General features: G+C 50.3%; 1 protein-coding gene across 5 annotated transcripts in view; it reads left to right on the forward strand.

Moving 5' to 3' along the window:
* DHX32 (DEAH-box helicase 32 (putative)) overlaps positions 1-20,145 on the forward strand; it is a 251,606-nt gene that overhangs the window by 201,525 nt on the left and 29,936 nt on the right. For all 5 annotated transcript variants that reach the window (XM_063962228.1, XM_063962230.1, XM_063962229.1 and 2 more), the window contains exon 9: positions 2,944-3,093. In XM_063962228.1, coding sequence (XP_063818298.1) covers positions 2,944-3,093 — 150 coding nt within the window. The remainder of the gene's footprint in view (positions 1-2,943; positions 3,094-20,145) is intronic.

Consider the following 20,145-nt stretch of genomic DNA (forward strand, 5'->3'; position numbering starts at 1 on the left):
GGTCAGGAGAGCGTCGGTCACAATACCGACGGCAGGATCCCAGCTGCGAGATAGCCGGCGGTGGAGGAGGAGAGCGCCACAAAGCTCCTTACTAGCACACTGGGCTCGCCACAGGTTCTATTCTCACGCTATGGGTGTCGACTGGATTGTGAGGGGGACGGGATGTAGGTGCCGGTGTTGTGATCTGCATAACTACATCCCGTTCTTCCCATTGTATAAGCTATTACTTAGACAACAGCATTTTGTACTGTACAAGGACATGTGACCACATGCAATGGTTGGAAGTTGGACAATCCTATTAAGGGAATGCAGGGGTTAAATTATGAATAAAGACATCAGCTGTGCTATGTTCACCTGTGTACATTGGGAACAGGCTACTAAAGGGCCCCAAACACTTATGTGACATGTCCTTCTGCATACGATGTATCTTGGGCGATCCCAGCCAGGCCTGCGGGGTCAGACATGAGCACTAGTGCAGCACGGTCAATCTGGAGGATCCGATCCGATGCTCACGGGAACGCGGATCGGGTCGGAAACATCTCCAAAATGCCCGATTTCATCCGACATATCAGCCCAATGCACAATCGGATGAAATCGGGCATTATCGTTGTAGTGTATGGGGCCCTTTACAGATGACCTAATTAGTATGTATAATTGTATCCTAGGTCAATACACAGAATTATTTAATGAACGTTTCAGGCATACGACTGTGACTAGGAACCTCCACTGAGTCGGGAATATTATCTTTCCCACAGAGAGGATAAACCGACAGCTCCCTGTTAGCACATACTGTAGCTTGCATTTTAATTTTGTATTTTGATTTTTGTACCCCTGAATTGCACTTGTTAATACATCTCATGAATGTAATAGAGCAATTTTTCATATATCGCTTTTTATCGGTGTGTTCTATCACATTAAATTTATAGAAAACCATGGCCGTAGATCCAGCATGTAACCTATGACACTCCAGCTGCTGTGCAGCAGTCACCACACGCTCTCACTTGTCATGTAGATCCAGCATGTAACCTATGACACTCCAGCTGCTGTGCAGCAGTCACCACACGCTCTCACTTGTCATGTAGATCCAGCATGTAACCTATGACACTCCAGCTGCTGTGCACCAGTCACCACACACTCCCACTTGTCATGTAGATCCAGCATGTAACCTATGACACTCCAGCTGCTGTGCACCAGTCACCACACACTCTCACTTGTCATCTAGATCCAGCGCGTAACCTTTGACACTCCAGCTGCTGTGCACCAGTCACCACACGCTCTCACTTGTCATCTAGATCCAGCATGTACCTATGACACTCCAGCTGCTGTGAACCAATCACCACACACACTCACTTGTCATCTAGATCCGGCATGTAACCCATGAACACTCCAACTGCTGTGCACCAGTCACCACACACTCTCACTTGTCATCTAGATCCAGCAGGTAACCTATTACACTCCAGCTGCTGTGAACCAGTCACTACACGCTCTCACTTGTCATGTAGATCCAGCATGTAACTTATTACACTCCAGCTGCTGTGCACCAGTCACCACACGCTTTCATTTGTCATGTAGATCCAGCAGGTAACCTATTACACTCCAGCTGCTGCAGACCAGTCGCCACACACTGGCACTTATCATGTAGATCCAGCATGTAACCTATGACACTCCAGCTGCTGTGCACCAGTCACCACATGCTCTTACTTGTCATGTAGATCCAGCATGTAACCTATGACTCTCCAGCTACTGTGCACCAGTCACTACACGCTCTCACTTGTCATGTAGATCCAGCAGGCAACCTATGACACTCCAGCTGCTGTACACCAGTCACCACACGCTCTCACTTGTCATGTAGATCCAGCAAGTAACCTATGACACTCCAGCTGCTGTGCACCAATCACCACACGCTCTCACTTGTCATCTAGATCCGGCATGTAACCCATGAACACTCCAGCTGCTGTGCACCAGTCACCACACGCTCTCACTTGTCATCTAGATCCAGCGCGTAACCTATGACACTCCAGCTGCTGTGCACCAGTCACCACACGCTCTCACTTGTCATGTAGATCCAGCATGTAACCTATGACACTCCAGCTGCTGTGCACCAATCACCACACGCTCTCACTTGTCATCTAGATCCAGCATGTAACCTATTACACTCCAGCTGCTGTGCACCAGTCACCACACGCTCTCACTTGTCATGTAGATCCAGCATGTAACTTATTACACTCCAGCTGCTGTGCACCAGTCACCACACGCTTTCACTTGTCATGTAGATCCAGCAAGTAACCTATTACACTCCAGCTGCTGTGCACCAGTCACCACACGCTCTTACTTGTCATGTAGATCCAGGAAGTAACCTATTACACTCCAGCTGCTGCAGACCAGTCGCCACACACTGCCACTTATCATGTAGATCCAGCACGAAACCTATGACACTCCAGCTGCTGTGCACCAGTCACCACATGCTCTTACTTGTCATGTAGATCCAGCATGTAACCTATGACTCTCCAGCTATTGTGCACCAGTCACTACACGCTCTCACTTGTCATGTAGATCCAGCAGTCAACCTATGACACTCCAGCTGCTGTGCACCAGTCACCACACGCTCTCACTTGTCATGTAGATGCAGCAGGTAACCTATTACACTCCAGCTGTTGCAGACCAGTGATCACACACTGGCACTTATGTAGATCCAGCATGTAACCTATGACACTCAGCTGCTGTGCACCAGTCACCACACACTGGCACTTGTCATTCAGTTGCAGCCGGAGAGTCTCTGATTTTCCTGAGTGGCCGGGATTGTGTTATAGTGAGAAGCGCTGTATTGTTTTATACATAATCACACTTGGCTTACCGTACGGAGGACCTGTTGCTGCATGTGTAATTTAGCTCGCTGTATGATCCGTCCACATTAATTTAAGGTTGTTTTCTTTCAATTGGAAGCTCCAAACTGTTTCCTGGAATCTTCCCTTGAAGCTGATGTTGCCAGGCTAACAAGTAGAAGGCGGTTTCTGCACTCTGCGGGAGATCACTTTACCCTTCTAAACATCTACAAGGAGTATGAACAGATGAAGAATGACAATGCCAGTCAATGTGAGTGTCATCGTTTTTCAGTGTTTTAATGCTGCAGTTGCCAATATTCTGGCTGAACACCTGGTCTGTGCTGTAATTGGGCCTGGCGGTGGCGTAACCACATAATAATGATCTGCCTAGCACTCCCAACAGAGCACAGTGCCATAACATACTGTAGGAAGATAATTACTATGCATCCTGAGCAGAGCAGAACTTTGTCGTATCCAAGGGCTGAAAAAAATAAACTACCATGAATAGGAAGAGGGTTCACCAAGACCTTGGTGAAATGCACAATAGGCCGAAAGACAGATGTAATATAGTTTGTAAAAAGTGCAGGAATCCCATCCAAAATATAACTTTAAACCTTTCTCTGTAAGTGCGGTTACTGTAAGGGGCGCGCAGGGTAACCTTTCTCTGTAAATGTGGTCACTGTAAGGGGTGCGCGGGGTAACCTTTCTCTGTAAATGTGGTCACTGTAAGGGATGCGTGGGGTAACCTTTCTCTGTAAGTGCGGTTACTGTAAGGGGCGCGCGGGGTAACCTTTCTCTGTAAGTGCGGTTACTGTAAGGGGCGCGCGGGGTAACCTTTCTCTGTAAATGTGGTCACTGTAAGGGGTGTGTGGGGTAACCTTTCTCTGTAAATGTGGTCACTGTAAGGGGTGCGCGGGGTAACCTTTCTCTGTAAATGTGGTCACTGTAAGGGGTGCGTGGGGTAACCTTTCTCTGTAAGTGCGGTTACTGTAAGGGGCGCGCGGGGTAACCTTTCTCTGTAAGTGCGGTTACTGTAAGGGGCGCGCGGGGTAACCTTTCTCTGTAAATGTGGTCACTGTAAGGGGTGCGTGGGGTAACCTTTCTCTGTAAGTGCGTTTACTGTAAGGGGCGCGCGGGGTAACCTTTCTCTGTAAGTGCGGTTACTGTAAGGGGCGCGCGGGGTAACCTTTCTCTGTAAATGTGGTCACTGTGAGGGGTGTGTGGAGTAACCTTTCTCTGTAAATGTGGTCACTGTAAGGGGTGCGCGGGGTAACCTTTCTCTGTAAATGTGGTCACTGTAAGGGGTGCGTGGGGTAACCTTTCTCTGTAAGTGCGGTTACTGTAAGGGGCGCGCGGGGTAACCTTTCTCTGTAAGTGCGGTTACTGTAAGGGGCGCGCGGGGTAACCTTTCTCTGTAAGTGCGGTTACTGTAAGGGGCGCGCGGGGTAACCTTTCTCTGTAAATGTGGTCACTGTAAGGGGTGCGCGGGGTAACCTTTCTCTGTAAATGTGGTCACTGTAAGGGGTGCGCGGGGTAACCTTTCTCTGTAAGCGCTGTTACTGTAAGGGGTGCACAGGGTAACCTTTCTCTGTAAGCGCTGTTACTGTAAGGGGTGCATGGGGTAACCTTTCTCTGTAAGCGCTGTTACTGTAAGGGGTGCATGGGGTAACCTTTCTCTGTAATCGCTGTTACTGTAAGGGGTGCACGGGGTAACCTTTCTCTGTAAGCGCGGTTACTGTAAGGGGTGCACGGGGTAACCTTTCTCTGTAAGCGCTGTTACTGTAAGGGGTGCACAGGGTAACCTTTCTGTGTAAGCGCTGGTACAGTAAGGGGTGTGTGGGGTAACCTTTCTCTGTAAGCGCTGTAACTGTAAGGGGTGTGTGGGGTAACCTTTCTCTGTGAGTGCTGTTACTGTAAGGGGTGTGTGGGGTAACCTTTCTCTGTAAGTGCTGGTACAGTAAGGGGTGCACGGGGTAACCTTTCTCTGTAATCGCTGTTACTGTAAGGGGTGCACGGGGTAACCTTTCTCTGTAAGCGCTGGTACAGTAAGGGGTGTGTGGGGTAACCTTTCTCTGTAAGTGCGGTTACTGTAAGGGGTGTGCGGGGTAACCTTTCTCTGTAAGCGCTGTTACTGTAAGGGGTGTGTGGGGTAACCTTTCTCTGTAAGCGCTGTTACTGTAAGGGGTGCACAGGGTAACCTTTCTCTGTAAGCGCTGGTACAGTAAGGGGTGTGTGGGGTAACCTTTCTCTGTAAGCGCTGTAACTGTAAGGGGTGTGCGGGGTAACCTTTCTCTGTAAGCGCTGTTACTGTAAGGGGTGCACAGGGTAACCTTTCTCTGTAAGCGCTGGTACAGTAAGGGGTGTGTGGGGTAACCTTTCTCTGTAAGCGCTGTTACAGTAAGGGGTGTGTGGGGTAACCTTTCTCTGTAAGCGCTGTTACTGTAAGGGGTGCACGGGGTAACCTTTCTCTGTAAGCGCTGGTACAGTAAGGGGTGTGTGGGGTAACCTTTCTCTGTAAGCGCTGTTACTGTAAGGGGTGTGTGGGGTAACCTTTCTCTGTAAGCGCTGTTACTGTAAGGGGTGCACAGGGTAACCTTTCTCTGTAAGTGCGGTTACTGTAAGGGGTGTGCGGGGTAACCTTTCTCTGTAAGCGCTGTTACTGTAAGGGGTGTGTGGGGTAACCTTTCTCTGTAAGCGCTGTTACTGTAAGGGGTGCACAGGGTAACCTTTCTCTGTAAGCGCTGTTACTGTAAGGGGTGCACGGGGTAACCTTTCTCTGTAAGTGCGGTTACTGTAAGGGGTGTGTGGGGTAACCTTTCTCTGTAATCGCTGTTACTGTAAGGGGTGCACGGGGTAACCTTTCTCTGTAAGCGCTGTTACTGTAAGGGGTGCACAGGGTAACCTTTCTCTGTAAGCGCTGTTACTGTAAGGGGTGCACGGGGTAACCTTTCTCTGTAAGTGCGGTTACTGTAAGGGGTGTGTGGGGTAACCTTTCTCTGTAAGCGCTGTTACTGTAAGGGGTGCACGGGGTAACCTTTCTCTGTAAGTGCGGTTACTGTAAGGGGTGCACGGGGTAACCTTTCTCTGTAATCTCAATTACTGTAAGGGGTGCACGGGGTAACCTTTCTCTGTAATCGCTGTTACTGTAAGGGGTGCACGGGGTAACCTTTCTCTGTAAGCGCTGTTACTGTAAGGGGTGTGTGGGGTAACCTTTCTCTGTAAGCGCTGTTACTGTAAGGGGTGCACGGGGTAACCTTTCTCTGTAAGCGCTGGTACAGTATGGGGTGTGTGGGGTAACCTTTCTCTGTAAATGTGGTCACGGTAAGGGGTGCACGGGGTAACCTTTCTCTGTAAATGTGGTCACGGTAAGGGGTGCACGGGGTAACCTTTCTTTGTAAGCGCTGTTACTGTAAGGGGTGTGTGGGGTAACCTTTCTCTGTAAGCGCGGTTACTGTAAGGGGTGTGGGGTAACCTTTCTCTGTAAGCGCTGTTACTGTAAGGGGTGCACAGGGTAACCTTTCTGTGTAAGCGCTGGTACAGTAAGGGGTGTGTGGGGTAACCTTTCTCTGTAAGCGCTGTAACTGTAAGGGGTGTGTGGGGTAACCTTTCTCTGTGAGTGCTGTTACTGTAAGGGGTGTGTGGGGTAACCTTTCTCTGTAAGTGCTGGTACAGTAAGGGGTGCACGGGGTAACCTTTCTCTGTAATCGCTGTTACTGTAAGGGGTGTGTGGGGTAACCTTTCTCTGTGAGTGCTGTTACTGTAAGGGGTGTGTGGGGTAACCTTTCTCTGTAAGTGCTGGTACTGTAAGGGGTGCACGGGGTAACCTTTCTCTGTAAGCGCTGGTACAGTAAGGGGTGTGTGGGGTAACCTTTCTCTGTAAGCGCTGTAACTGTAAGGGGTGTGCGGGGTAACCTTTCTCTGTAAGCGCTGTTACTGTAAGGGGTGCACAGGGTAACCTTTCTCTGTAAGCGCTGTTACTGTAAGGGGTGCATGGGGTAACCTTTCTCTGTAAGCGCTGTTACTGTAAGGGGTGCATGGGGTAACCTTTCTCTGTAATCGCTGTTACTGTAAGGGGTGCACGGGGTAACCTTTCTCTGTAAGCGCTGTTACTGTAAGGGGTGCATGGGGTAACCTTTCTCTGTAATCGCTGTTACTGTAAGGGGTGTGCGGGGTAACCTTTCTCTGTAAGCGCTGTTACTGTAAGGGGTGCACAGGGTAACCTTTCTGTGTAAGCGCTGGTACAGTAAGGGGTGTGTGGGGTAACCTTTCTCTGTAAGCGCTGTAACTGTAAGGGGTGTGTGGGGTAACCTTTCTCTGTGAGTGCTGTTACTGTAAGGGGTGTGTGGGGTAACCTTTCTCTGTAAGTGCTGGTACAGTAAGGGGTGCACGGGGTAACCTTTCTCTGTAATCGCTGTTACTGTAAGGGGTGCACGGGGTAACCTTTCTCTGTAAGCGCTGGTACAGTAAGGGGTGTGTGGGGTAACCTTTCTCTGTAAGTGCGGTTACTGTAAGGGGTGTGCGGGGTAACCTTTCTCTGTAAGCGCTGTTACTGTAAGGGGTGTGTGGGGTAACCTTTCTCTGTAAGCGCTGTTACTGTAAGGGGTGCACAGGGTAACCTTTCTCTGTAAGCGCTGGTACAGTAAGGGGTGTGTGGGGTAACCTTTCTCTGTAAGCGCTGTAACTGTAAGGGGTGTGCGGGGTAACCTTTCTCTGTAAGCGCTGTTACTGTAAGGGGTGCACAGGGTAACCTTTCTCTGTAAGCGCTGGTACAGTAAGGGGTGTGTGGGGTAACCTTTCTCTGTAAGCGCTGTTACAGTAAGGGGTGTGTGGGGTAACCTTTCTCTGTAAGCGCTGTTACTGTAAGGGGTGCACGGGGTAACCTTTCTCTGTAAGCGCTGGTACAGTAAGGGGTGTGTGGGGTAACCTTTCTCTGTAAGCGCTGTTACTGTAAGGGGTGCACAGGGTAACCTTTCTCTGTAAGTGCGGTTACTGTAAGGGGTGTGCGGGGTAACCTTTCTCTGTAAGCGCTGTTACTGTAAGGGGTGTGTGGGGTAACCTTTCTCTGTAAGCGCTGTTACTGTAAGGGGTGCACAGGGTAACCTTTCTCTGTAAGCGCTGTTACTGTAAGGGGTGCACGGGGTAACCTTTCTCTGTAAGTGCGGTTACTGTAAGGGGTGTGTGGGGTAACCTTTCTCTGTAAGCGCTGTTACTGTAAGGGGTGCACGGGGTAACCTTTCTCTGTAAGCGCTGTTACTGTAAGGGGTGCACAGGGTAACCTTTCTCTGTAAGCGCTGTTACTGTAAGGGGTGCACGGGGTAACCTTTCTCTGTAAGTGCGGTTACTGTAAGGGGTGTGTGGGGTAACCTTTCTCTGTAATCTCTATTACTGTAAGGGGTGCACGGGGTAACCTTTCTCTGTAATCGCTGTTACTGTAAGGGGTGCACGGGGTAACCTTTCTCTGTAAGCGCTGTTACTGTAAGGGGTGCACGGGGTAACCTTTCTCTGTAAGCGCTGGTACAGTATGGGGTGTGTGGGGTAACCTTTCTCTGGAAATGTGGTCACGGTAAGGGGTGCACGGGGTAACCTTTCTCTGTAAATGTGGTCACGGTAAGGGGTGCACGGGGTAACCTTTCTCTGTAAGCGCTGTTACTGTAAGGGGTGTGTGGGGTAACCTTTCTCTGTAAGCGCGGTTACTGTAAGGGGTGTGGGGTAACCTTTCTCTGTAAGTGCAGTTACTGTAATGGGTGCACGGGGTAACCTTTCTCTGTAATCGCTGTTACTGTAAGGGGTGCACGGGGTAACCTTTCTCTGTAAGTGCAGTTACTGTAAGGGGTGTGTGGGGTAACCTTTCTCTGTAAGCGCTCTTACTGTAAGGGGTGCACGGGGTAACCTTTCTCTGTAATCGCTGTTACTGTAAGGGGTGTGGGGTAACCTTTCTCTGTAATCGCTGTTACAGTAAGGGGTGCACGGGGTAACCTTTCTCTGTAAATGTGGTCACTGTAAGGGGTGCACGGGGTAACCTTTCTCTGTAATCGCTGTTACTGTAAGGGGTGCACGGGGTAACCTTTCTCTGTAAGCGCTGGTACAGTAAGGGGTGTGTGGGGTAACCTTTCTCTGTAAGCGCTGTTACTGTAAGGGGTGCACGGGGTAACCTTTCTCTGTAAGTGCTGTTACTGTAAGGGGTGTGTGGGGTAACCTTTCTCTGTAAGCGCTGGTACAGTAAGGGGTGTGTGGGGTAACCTTTCTCTGTAAGCGCTGTTACTGTAAGGGGTGCACAGGGTAACCTTTCTCTGTAAGCGCTGTTACTGTAAGGGGTGCACGGGGTAACCTTTCTCTGTAAGTGCGGTTACTGTAAGGGGTGTGTGGGGTAACCTTTCTCTGTAAGCGCTGTTACTGTAAGGGGTGCACGGGGTAACCTTTCTCTGTAAGCGCTGTTACTGTAAGGGGTGCACAGGGTAACCTTTCTCTGTAAGCGCTGTTACTGTAAGGGGTGCACGGGGTAACCTTTCTCTGTAAGTGCGGTTACTGTAAGGGGTGTGTGGGGTAACCTTTCTCTGTAATCTCTATTACTGTAAGGGGTGCACGGGGTAACCTTTCTCTGTAATCGCTGTTACTGTAAGGGGTGCACGGGGTAACCTTTCTCTGTAAGCGCTGTTACTGTAAGGGGTGCACGGGGTAACCTTTCTCTGTAAGCGCTGGTACAGTATGGGGTGTGTGGGGTAACCTTTCTCTGTAAATGTGGTCACGGTAAGGGGTGCACGGGGTAACCTTTCTCTGTAAGCGCTGTTACTGTAAGGGGTGTATGGGGTAACCTCTGTAATCGCTGTTACTGTAAGGGGTGCACGGGGTAACCTTTCTCTGTAAGCGCGGTTACTGTAAGGGGTGCACGGGGTAACCTTTCTCTGTAAGCGCTGTTACTGTAAGGGGTGCACAGGGTAACCTTTCTGTGTAAGCGCTGGTACAGTAAGGGGTGTGTGGGGTAACCTTTCTCTGTAAGCGCTGTAACTGTAAGGGGTGTGTGGGGTAACCTTTCTCTGTGAGTGCTGTTACTGTAAGGGGTGTGTGGGGTAACCTTTCTCTGTAAGTGCTGGTACAGTAAGGGGTGCACGGGGTAACCTTTTTCTGTAATCGCTGTTACTGTAAGGGGTGCACGGGGTAACCTTTCTCTGTAAGCGCTGGTACAGTAAGGGGTGTGTGGGGTAACCTTTCTCTGTAAGCGCTGTAACTGTAAGGGGTGTGCGGGGTAACCTTTCTCTGTAAGCGCTGTTACTGTAAGGGGTGCACAGGGTAACCTTTCTCTGTAAGCGCTGGTACAGTAAGGGGTGTGTGGGGTAACCTTTCTCTGTAAGCACTGTTACTGTAAGGGGTGCACGGGGTAACCTTTCTCTGTAAGCGCTGGTACAGTAAGGGGTGTGTGGGGTAACCTTTCTCTGTAAGCGCTGTTACTGTAAGGGGTGCACGGGGTAACCTTTCTCTGTAAGCGCTGGTACAGTAAGGGGTGTGTGGGGTAACCTTTCTCTGTAAGCGCTGTTACTGTAAGGGGTGTGTGGGGTAACCTTTCTCTGTAAGCGCTGTTACTGTAAGGGGTGCACAGGGTAACCTTTCTCTGTAAGTGCGGTTACTGTAAGGGGTGTGCGGGGTAACCTTTCTCTGTAAGCGCTGTTACTGTAAGGGGTGTGTGGGGTAACCTTTCTCTGTAAGCGCTGTTACTGTAAGGGGTGCACAGGGTAACCTTTCTCTGTAAGCGCTGGTACAGTAAGGGGTGTGTGGGGTAACCTTTCTCTGTAAGCGCTGTAACTGTAAGGGGTGTGCGGGGTAACCTTTCTCTGTAAGCGCTGTTACTGTAAGGGGTGCACAGGGTAACCTTTCTCTGTAAGCGCTGGTACAGTAAGGGGTGTGTGGGGTAACCTTTCTCTGTAAGCGCTGTTACAGTAAGGGGTGTGTGGGGTAACCTTTCTCTGTAAGCGCTGTTACTGTAAGGGGTGCACAGGGTAACCTTTCTCTGTAAGTGCGGTTACTGTAAGGGGTGTGCGGGGTAACCTTTCTCTGTAAGCGCTGTTACTGTAAGGGGTGTGTGGGGTAACCTTTCTCTGTAAGCGCTGTTACTGTAAGGGGTGCACGGGGTAACCTTTCTCTGTAAGTGCGGTTACTGTAAGGGGTGTGTGGGGTAACCTTTCTCTGTAAGCGCTGTTACTGTAAGGGGTGCACAGGGTAACCTTTCTCTGTAAGCGCTGGTACAGTAAGGGGTGTGTGGGGTAACCTTTCTCTGTAAGCGCTGTAACTGTAAGGGGTGTGCGGGGTAACCTTTCTCTGTAAGCGCTGTTACTGTAAGGGGTGCACAGGGTAACCTTTCTCTGTAAGCGCTGGTACAGTAAGGGGTGTGTGGGGTAACCTTTCTCTGTAAGCGCTGTTACAGTAAGGGGTGTGTGGGGTAACCTTTCTCTGTAAGCGCTGTTACTGTAAGGGGTGCACAGGGTAACCTTTCTCTGTAAGTGCGGTTACTGTAAGGGGTGTGCGGGGTAACCTTTCTCTGTAAGCGCTGTTACTGTAAGGGGTGTGTGGGGTAACCTTTCTCTGTAAGCGCTGTTACTGTAAGGGGTGCACGGGGTAACCTTTCTCTGTAAGTGCGGTTACTGTAAGGGGTGTGTGGGGTAACCTTTCTCTGTAAGCGCTGTTACTGTAAGGGGTGCACAGGGTAACCTTTCTCTGTAAGCGCTGTTACTGTAAGGGGTGCACGGGGTAACCTTTCTCTGTAAGTGCGGTTACTGTAAGGGGTGTGTGGGGTAACCTTTCTCTGTAATCTCTATTACTGTAAGGGGTGCACGGGGTAACCTTTCTCTGTAATCGCTGTTACTGTAAGGGGTGCACAGGGTAACCTTTCTCTGTAAGCGCTGGTACAGTAAGGGGTGCACGGGGTAACCTTTCTCTGTAAGCGCTGTTACTGTAAGGGGTGCACGGGGTAACCTTTCTCTGTAAGCGCTGGTACAGTATGGGGTGTGTGGGGTAACCTTTCTCTGTAAATGTGGTCACGGTAAGGGGTGCACGGGGTAACCTTTCTCTGTAAATGTGGTCACGGTAAGGGGTGCACGGGGTAACCTTTCTCTGTAAGCGCTGTTACTGTAAGGGGTGTGTGGGGTAACCTTTCTCTGTAAGCGCGGTTACTGTAAGGGGTGTGGGGTAACCTTTCTCTGTAAGTGCAGTTACTGTAATGGGTGCACGGGGTAACCTTTCTCTGTAATCGCTGTTACTGTAAGGGGTGCACGGGGTAACCTTTCTCTGTAAGTGCAGTTACTGTAAGGGGTGTGTGGGGTAACCTTTCTCTGTAAGCGCTCTTACTGTAAGGGGTGCACGGGGTAACCTTTCTCTGTAATCGCTGTTACAGTAAGGGGTGCACGGGGTAACCTTTCTCTGTAAATGTGGTCACTGTAAGGGGTGCACGGGGTAACCTTTCTCTGTAATCGCTGTTACTGTAAGGGGTGCACGGGGTAACCTTTCTCTGTAAGCGCTGGTACAGTAAGGGGTGTGTGGGGTAACCTTTCTCTGTAAGCGCTGTTACTGTAAGGGGTGCACGGGGTAACCTTTCTCTGTAAGTGCGGTTACTGTAAGGGGTGTGTGGGGTAACCTTTCTCTGTAAGCGCTGTTACTGTAAGGGGTGCACGGGGTAACCTTTCTCTGTAAGCGCTGTTACTGTAAGGGGTGCACAGGGTAACCTTTCTCTGTAAGCGCTGTTACTGTAAGGGGTGCACGGGGTAACCTTTCTCTGTAAGTGCGGTTACTGTAAGGGGTGTGTGGGGTAACCTTTCTCTGTAATCTCTATTACTGTAAGGGGTGCACGGGGTAACCTTTCTCTGTAAGCGCTGTTACTGTAAGGGGTGTGTGGGGTAACCTTTCTCTGTAAGCGCTGTTACTGTAAGGGGTGCACAGGGTAACCTTTCTCTGTAAGCGCTGTTACTGTAAGGGGTGCACGGGGTAACCTTTCTCTGTAAGTGCGGTTACTGTAAGGGGTGTGTGGGGTAACCTTTCTCTGTAAGCGCTGTTACTGTAAGGGGTGCACGGGGTAACCTTTCTCTGTAAGCGCTGTTACTGTAAGGGGTGCACAGGGTAACCTTTCTCTGTAAGCGCTGTTACTGTAAGGGGTGCACGGGGTAACCTTTCTCTGTAAGTGCGGTTACTGTAAGGGGTGTGTGGGGTAACCTTTCTCTGTAATCTCTATTACTGTAAGGGGTGCACGGGGTAACCTTTCTCTGTAATCGCTGTTACTGTAAGGGGTGCACGGGGTAACCTTTCTCTGTAAGCGCTGTTACTGTAAGGGGTGCACGGGGTAACCTTTCTCTGTAAGCGCTGGTACAGTATGGGGTGTGTGGGGTAACCTTTCTCTGTAAATGTGGTCACGGTAAGGGGTGCACGGGGTAACCTTTCTCTGTAAATGTGGTCACGGTAAGGGGTGCACGGGGTAACCTTTCTCTGTAAGCGCTGTTACTGTAAGGGGTGTGTGGGGTAACCTTTCTCTGTAAGCGCGGTTACTGTAAGGGGTGTGGGGTAACCTTTCTCTGTAAGTGCAGTTACTGTAATGGGTGCACGGGGTAACCTTTCTCTGTAATCGCTGTTACTGTAAGGGGTGCACAGGGTAACCTTTCTCTGTAAGCGCTGTTACTGTAAGGGGTGCACAGGGTAACCTTTCTCTGTAAGCGCTGTTACTGTAAGGGGTGCACGGGGTAACCTTTCTCTGTAAGTGCGGTTACTGTAAGGGGTGTGTGGGGTAACCTTTCTCTGTAATCTCTATTACTGTAAGGGGTGCACGGGGTAACCTTTCTCTGTAAGCGCTGTTACTGTAAGGGGTGCACGGGGTAACCTTTCTCTGTAAGTGCAGTTACTGTAAGGGGTGTGTGGGGTAACCTTTCTCTGTAAGCGCTCTTACTGTAAGGGGTGCACGGGGTAACCTTTCTCTGTAATCGCTGTTACTGTAAGGGGTGTGGGGTAACCTTTCTCTGTAATCGCTGTTACAGTAAGGGGTGCACGGGGTAACCTTTCTCTGTAAATGTGGTCACTGTAAGGGGTGCACGGGGTAACCTTTCTCTGTAATCGCTGTTACTGTAAGGGGTGCACGGGGTAACCTTTCTCTGTAAGTGCAGTTACTGTAAGGGGTGTGTGGGGTAACCTTTCTCTGTAAGCGCTCTTACTGTAAGGGGTGCACGGGGTAACCTTTCTCTGTAATCGCTGTTACTGTAAGGGGTGTGGGGTAACCTTTCTCTGTAATCGCTGTTACAGTAAGGGGTGCACGGGGTAACCTTTCTCTGTAAGTGCTGTTACTGTAAGGGGTGTGTGGGGTAACCTTTCTCTGTAAGCGCTGGTACAGTAAGGGGTGTGTGGGGTAACCTTTCTCTGTAAGCGCTGTTACTGTAAGGGGTGCACAGGGTAACCTTTCTCTGTAAGCGCTGTTACTGTAAGGGGTGCACGGGGTAACCTTTCTCTGTAAGTGCGGTTACTGTAAGGGGTGTGTGGGGTAACCTTTCTCTGTAAGCGCTGTTACTGTAAGGGGTGCACGGGGTAACCTTTCTCTGTAAGCGCTGTTACTGTAAGGGGTGCACAGGGTAACCTTTCTCTGTAAGCGCTGTTACTGTAAGGGGTGCACGGGGTAACCTTTCTCTGTAAGTGCGGTTACTGTAAGGGGTGTGTGGGGTAACCTTTCTCTGTAATCTCTATTACTGTAAGGGGTGCACGGGGTAACCTTTCTCTGTAAGCGCTGTTACTGTAAGGGGTGCACGGGGTAACCTTTCTCTGTAAGCGCTGGTACAGTATGGGGTGTGTGGGGTAACCTTTCTCTGTAAATGTGGTCACGGTAAGGGGTGCACGGGGTAACCTTTCTCTGTAAATGTGGTCACGGTAAGGGGTGCATGGGGTAACCTTTCTCTGTAAGCGCGGTTACTATAAGGGGTGTGTGGGGTAACCTTTCTCTGTAAGCGCGGTTACAGTAAGGGGTGTGCGGGGTAACCTTTCTCTGTAAGCGCTGTTACTGTAAGGGGTGCACAGGGTAACCTTTCTCTGTAAGCGCAGTTACTGTAAGGGGTGTGTGGGGTAACCTTTCTCTGTAAGCGCTGTTACTGTAAGGGGTGCACGGGGTAACCTTTCTCTGTAAGCGCTGGTACAGTAAGGGGTGTGTGGGGTAACCTTTCTCTGTAATCTCTGTTACTGTAAGGAGTGCACAGGGTAACCTTTCTCTGTAAGCGCGGTTACTGTAAGGGGTGCACGGGGTAACCTTTCTCTGTAAGTGCGGTTACTGTAAGGGGTGTGTGGGGTAACCTTTCTCTGTAAGTGCGGTTACTGTAAGGGGTGTGTGGGGTAACCTTTCTCTGTAAGTGCGGTTACTGTAAGGGGTGTGTGGGGTAACCTTTCTCTGTAAGTGCGGTTACTGTAAGGGGTGTGTGGGGTAACCTTTCTCTGTAAATGTGGTCACTGTAAGGGGTGCACGGGGTAACCTTTCTCTGTAATCGCTGTTACTGTAAGGGGTGCACGGGGTAACCTTTCTCTGTAAGCGCTGGTACAGTAAGGGGTGTGTGGGGTAACCTTTCTCTGTAAGCGCTGTTACTGTAAGGGGTGCACAGGGTAACCTTTCTCTGTAAGCGCTGGTACAGTAAGGGGTGTGTGGGGTAACCTTTCTCTGTAAGCGCTGTTGCTGTAAGGGGTGCACGGGGTAACCTTTCTTTGTAAGCGCTGGTACAGTAAGGGGTGTGTGGGGTAACCTTTCTCTGTAAGCGCTGTTACTGTAAGGGGTGCACAGGGTAACCTTTCTTTGTAAGCGCTGGTACAGTAAGGGGTGTGTGGGGTAACCTTTCTCTGTAAGCGCTGTTACTGTAAGGGGTGCACAGGGTAACCTTTCTCTGTAAGCGCTGTTACTGTAAGGGGTGCACAGGGTAACCTTTCTCTGTAAGCGCTGTTACTGTAAGGGGTGCACAGGGTAACGTTTCTCTGTAAGCGCTGGTACAGTATGGGGTGTGTGGGGTAACCTTTCTCTGTAAATGTGGTCACGGTAAGGGGTGCACGGGGTAACCTTTCTCTGTAAATGTGGTCACGGTAAGGGGTGCACGGGGTAACCTTTCTCTGTAAATGTGGTCACGGTAAGGGGTGCACGGGGTAACCTTTCTCTGTAAATGTGGTCACGGTAAGGGGTGCACGGGGTAACCTTTCTCTGTAAGCGCTGGTACAGTATGGGGTGTGTGGGGTAACCTTTCTCTGTAAATGTGGTCACGGTAAGGGGTGCACGGGGTAACCTTTCTCTGTAAATGTGGTCACGGTAAGGGGTGCACGGGGTAACCTTTCTCTGTAAATGTGGTCACGGTAAGGGGTGCACGGGGTAACCTTTCTCTGTAAGCGCGGTTACTGTAAGGGGTGCACGGGGTAACCTTTCTCTGTAAGCGCAGTTACTGTAAGGGGTGTGTGGGGTAACCTTTCTCTGTAAGCGCTGTTACTGTAAGGGGTGCACGGGGTAACCTTTCTCTGTAAGCGCTGGTACAGTAAGGGGTGTGTGGGGTAACCTTTCTCTGTAATCTCTGTTACTGTAAGGAGTGCACAGGGTAACCTTTCTCTGTAAGCGCGGTTACTGTAAGGGGTGCACGGGGTAACCTTTCTCTGTAAGTGCGGTTACTGTAAGGGGTGTGTGGGGTAACCTTTCTCTGTAAGTGCGGTTACTGTAAGGGGTGTGTGGGGTAACCTTTCTCTGTAAGTGCGGTTACTGTAAGGGGTGTGTTGGGTAACCTTTCTCTGTAAGTGCGGTTACTGTAAGGGGTGTGTGGGGTAACCTTTCTCTGTAAATTTGGTCACTGTAAGGGGTGCATGGGGTAACCTTTCTCTGTAATCGCTGTTACTGTAAGGGGTGCACGGGGTAACCTTTCTCTGTAAGCGCTGGTACAGTAAGGGGTGTGTGGGGTAACCTTTCTCTGTAAGCGCTGTTACTGTAAGGGGTGCACAGGGTAACCTTTCTCTGTAAGCGCTGGTACAGTAAGGGGTGTGTGGGGTAACCTTTCTCTGTAAGCGCTGTTGCTGTAAGGGGTGCACGGGGTAACCTTTCTTTGTAAGCGCTGGTACAGTAAGGGGTGTGTGGGGTAACCTTTCTCTGTAAGCGCTGTTACTGTAAGGGGTGCACAGGGTAACCTTTCTTTGTAAGCGCTGGTACAGTAAGGGGTGTGTGGGGTAACCTTTCTCTGTAAGCGCTGTTACTGTAAGGGGTGCACAGGGTAACCTTTCTCTGTAAGCGCTGTTACTGTAAGGGGTGCACAGGGTAACCTTTCTCTGTAAGCGCTGTTACTGTAAGGGGTGCACAGGGTAACCTTTCTCTGTAAGCGCTGGTACAGTATGGGGTGTGTGGGGTAACCTTTCTCTGTAAATGTGGTCACGGTAAGGGGTGCACGGGGTAACCTTTCTCTGTAAATGTGGTCACGGTAAGGGGTGCACGGGGTAACCTTTCTCTGTAAGCACGGTTACAGTAAGGGGTGTGCGGGGTAACCTTTCTCTGTAAGCGCGGTTACAGTAAGGGGTGTGCGGGGTAACCTTTCTCTGTAAGCGCTGTTACTGTAAGGGGTGCACAGGGTAACCTTTCTCTGTAAGCGCTGGTACAGTAAGGGGTGTGTGGGGTAACCTTTCTCTGTAAGCGCTGTTACTGTAAGGGGTGCACAGGGTAACCTTTCTCTGTAAGCGCTGTTACTGTAAGGGGTGTGTGGGGTAACCTTTCTCTGTAAGCGCTGTTACTGTAAGGGGTGCACAGGGTAACCTTTCTCTGTAAGCGCTGTTACTGTAAGGGGTGCACGGGGTAACCTTTCTCTGTAAGTGCGGTTACTGTAAGGGGTGTGTGGGGTAACCTTTCTCTGTAAGCGCTGTTACTGTAAGGGGTGCACGGGGTAACCTTTCTCTGTAAGCGCTGTTACTGTAAGGGGTGCACAGGGTAACCTTTCTCTGTAAGCGCTGTTACTGTAAGGGGTGCACGGGGTAACCTTTCTCTGTAAGTGCGGTTACTGTAAGGGGTGTGTGGGGTAACCTTTCTCTGTAATCTCTATTACTGTAAGGGGTGCACGGGGTAACCTTTCTCTGTAATCGCTGTTACTGTAAGGGGTGCACGGGGTAACCTTTCTCTGTAAGCGCTGTTACTGTAAGGGGTGCACGGGGTAACCTTTCTCTGTAAGCGCTGGTACAGTATGGGGTGTGTGGGGTAACCTTTCTCTGTAAATGTGGTCACGGTAAGGGGTGCACGGGGTAACCTTTCTCTGTAAATGTGGTCACGGTAAGGGGTGCACGGGGTAACCTTTCTCTGTAAGCGCTGTTACTGTAAGGGGTGTGTGGGGTAACCTTTCTCTGTAAGCGCGGTTACTGTAAGGGGTGTGGGGTAACCTTTCTCTGTAAGTGCAGTTACTGTAATGGGTGCACGGGGTAACCTTTCTCTGTAATCGCTGTTACTGTAAGGGGTGCACGGGGTAACCTTTCTCTGTAAGTGCAGTTACTGTAAGGGGTGTGTGGGGTAACCTTTCTCTGTAAGCGCTCTTACTGTAAGGGGTGCACGGGGTAACCTTTCTCTGTAATCGCTGTTACTGTAAGGGGTGTGGGGTAACCTTTCTCTGTAATCGCTGTTACAGTAAGGGGTGCACGGGGTAACCTTTCTCTGTAAATGTGGTCACTGTAAGGGGTGCACGGGGTAACCTTTCTCTGTAATCGCTGTTACTGTAAGGGGTGCACGGGGTAACCTTTCTCTGTAAGCGCTGGTACAGTAAGGGGTGTGTGGGGTAACCTTTCTCTGTAAGCGCTGTTACTGTAAGGGGTGCACGGGGTAACCTTTCTCTGTAAGTGCTGTTACTGTAAGGGGTGTGTGGGGTAACCTTTCTCTGTAAGCGCTGGTACAGTAAGGGGTGTGTGGGGTAACCTTTCTCTGTAAGCGCTGTTACTGTAAGGGGTGCACAGGGTAACCTTTCTCTGTAAGCGCTGTTACTGTAAGGGGTGCACGGGGTAACCTTTCTCTGTAAGTGCGGTTACTGTAAGGGGTGTGTGGGGTAACCTTTCTCTGTAAGCACTGTTACTGTAAGGGGTGCATGGGGTAACCTTTCTCTGTAAGCGCTGTTACTGTAAGGGGTGCACAGGGTAACCTTTCTCTGTAAGCGCTGTTACTGTAAGGGGTGCACGGGGTAACCTTTCTCTGTAAGTGCGGTTACTGTAAGGGGTGTGTGGGGTAACCTTTCTCTGTAATCTCTATTACTGTAAGGGGTGCACGGGGTAACCTTTCTCTGTAAGCGCTGTTACTGTAAGGGGTGCACGGGGTAACCTTTCTCTGTAAGCGCTGGTACAGTATGGGGTGTGTGGGGTAACCTTTCTCTGTAAATGTGGTCACGGTAAGGGGTGCACGGGGTAACCTTTCTCTGTAAATGTGGTCACGGTAAGGGGTGCATGGGGTAACCTTTCTCTGTAAGCGCGGTTACTATAAGGGGTGTGTGGGGTAACCTTTCTCTGTAAGCGCGGTTACAGTAAGGGGTGTGCGGGGTAACCTTTCTCTGTAAGCGCTGTTACTGTAAGGGGTGCACAGGGTAACCTTTCTCTGTAAGCGCAGTTACTGTAAGGGGTGTGTGGGGTAACCTTTCTCTGTAAGCGCTGTTACTGTAAGGGGTGCACGGGGTAACCTTTCTCTGTAAGCGCTGGTACAGTAAGGGGTGTGTGGGGTAACCTTTCTCTGTAATCTCTGTTACTGTAAGGAGTGCACAGGGTAACCTTTCTCTGTAAGCGCGGTTACTGTAAGGGGTGCACGGGGTAACCTTTCTCTGTAAGTGCGGTTACTGTAAGGGGTGTGTGGGGTAACCTTTCTCTGTAAGTGCGGTTACTGTAAGGGGTGTGTGGGGTAACCTTTCTCTGTAAGTGCGGTTACTGTAAGGGGTGTGTGGGGTAACCTTTCTCTGTAAATGTGGTCACTGTAAGGGGTGCACGGGGTAACCTTTCTCTGTAATCGCTGTTACTGTAAGGGGTGCACGGGGTAACCTTTCTCTGTAAGCGCTGGTACAGTAAGGGGTGTGTGGGGTAACCTTTCTCTGTAAGCGCTGTTACTGTAAGGGGTGCACAGGGTAACCTTTCTCTGTAAGCGCTGGTACAGTAAGGGGTGTGTGGGGTAACCTTTCTCTGTAAGCGCTGTTGCTGTAAGGGGTGCACGGGGTAACCTTTCTTTGTAAGCGCTGGTACAGTAAGGGGTGTGTGGGGTAACCTTTCTCTGTAAGCGCTGTTACTGTAAGGGGTGCACAGGGTAACCTTTCTTTGTAAGCGCTGGTACAGTAAGGGGTGTGTGGGGTAACCTTTCTCTGTA

The sequence above is a fragment of the Pseudophryne corroboree genome, chromosome 3 (genome assembly GCF_028390025.1).
Source record: "Pseudophryne corroboree isolate aPseCor3 chromosome 3, aPseCor3.hap2, whole genome shotgun sequence".
Lineage (NCBI taxonomy): Eukaryota > Metazoa > Chordata > Amphibia > Anura > Myobatrachidae > Pseudophryne > Pseudophryne corroboree.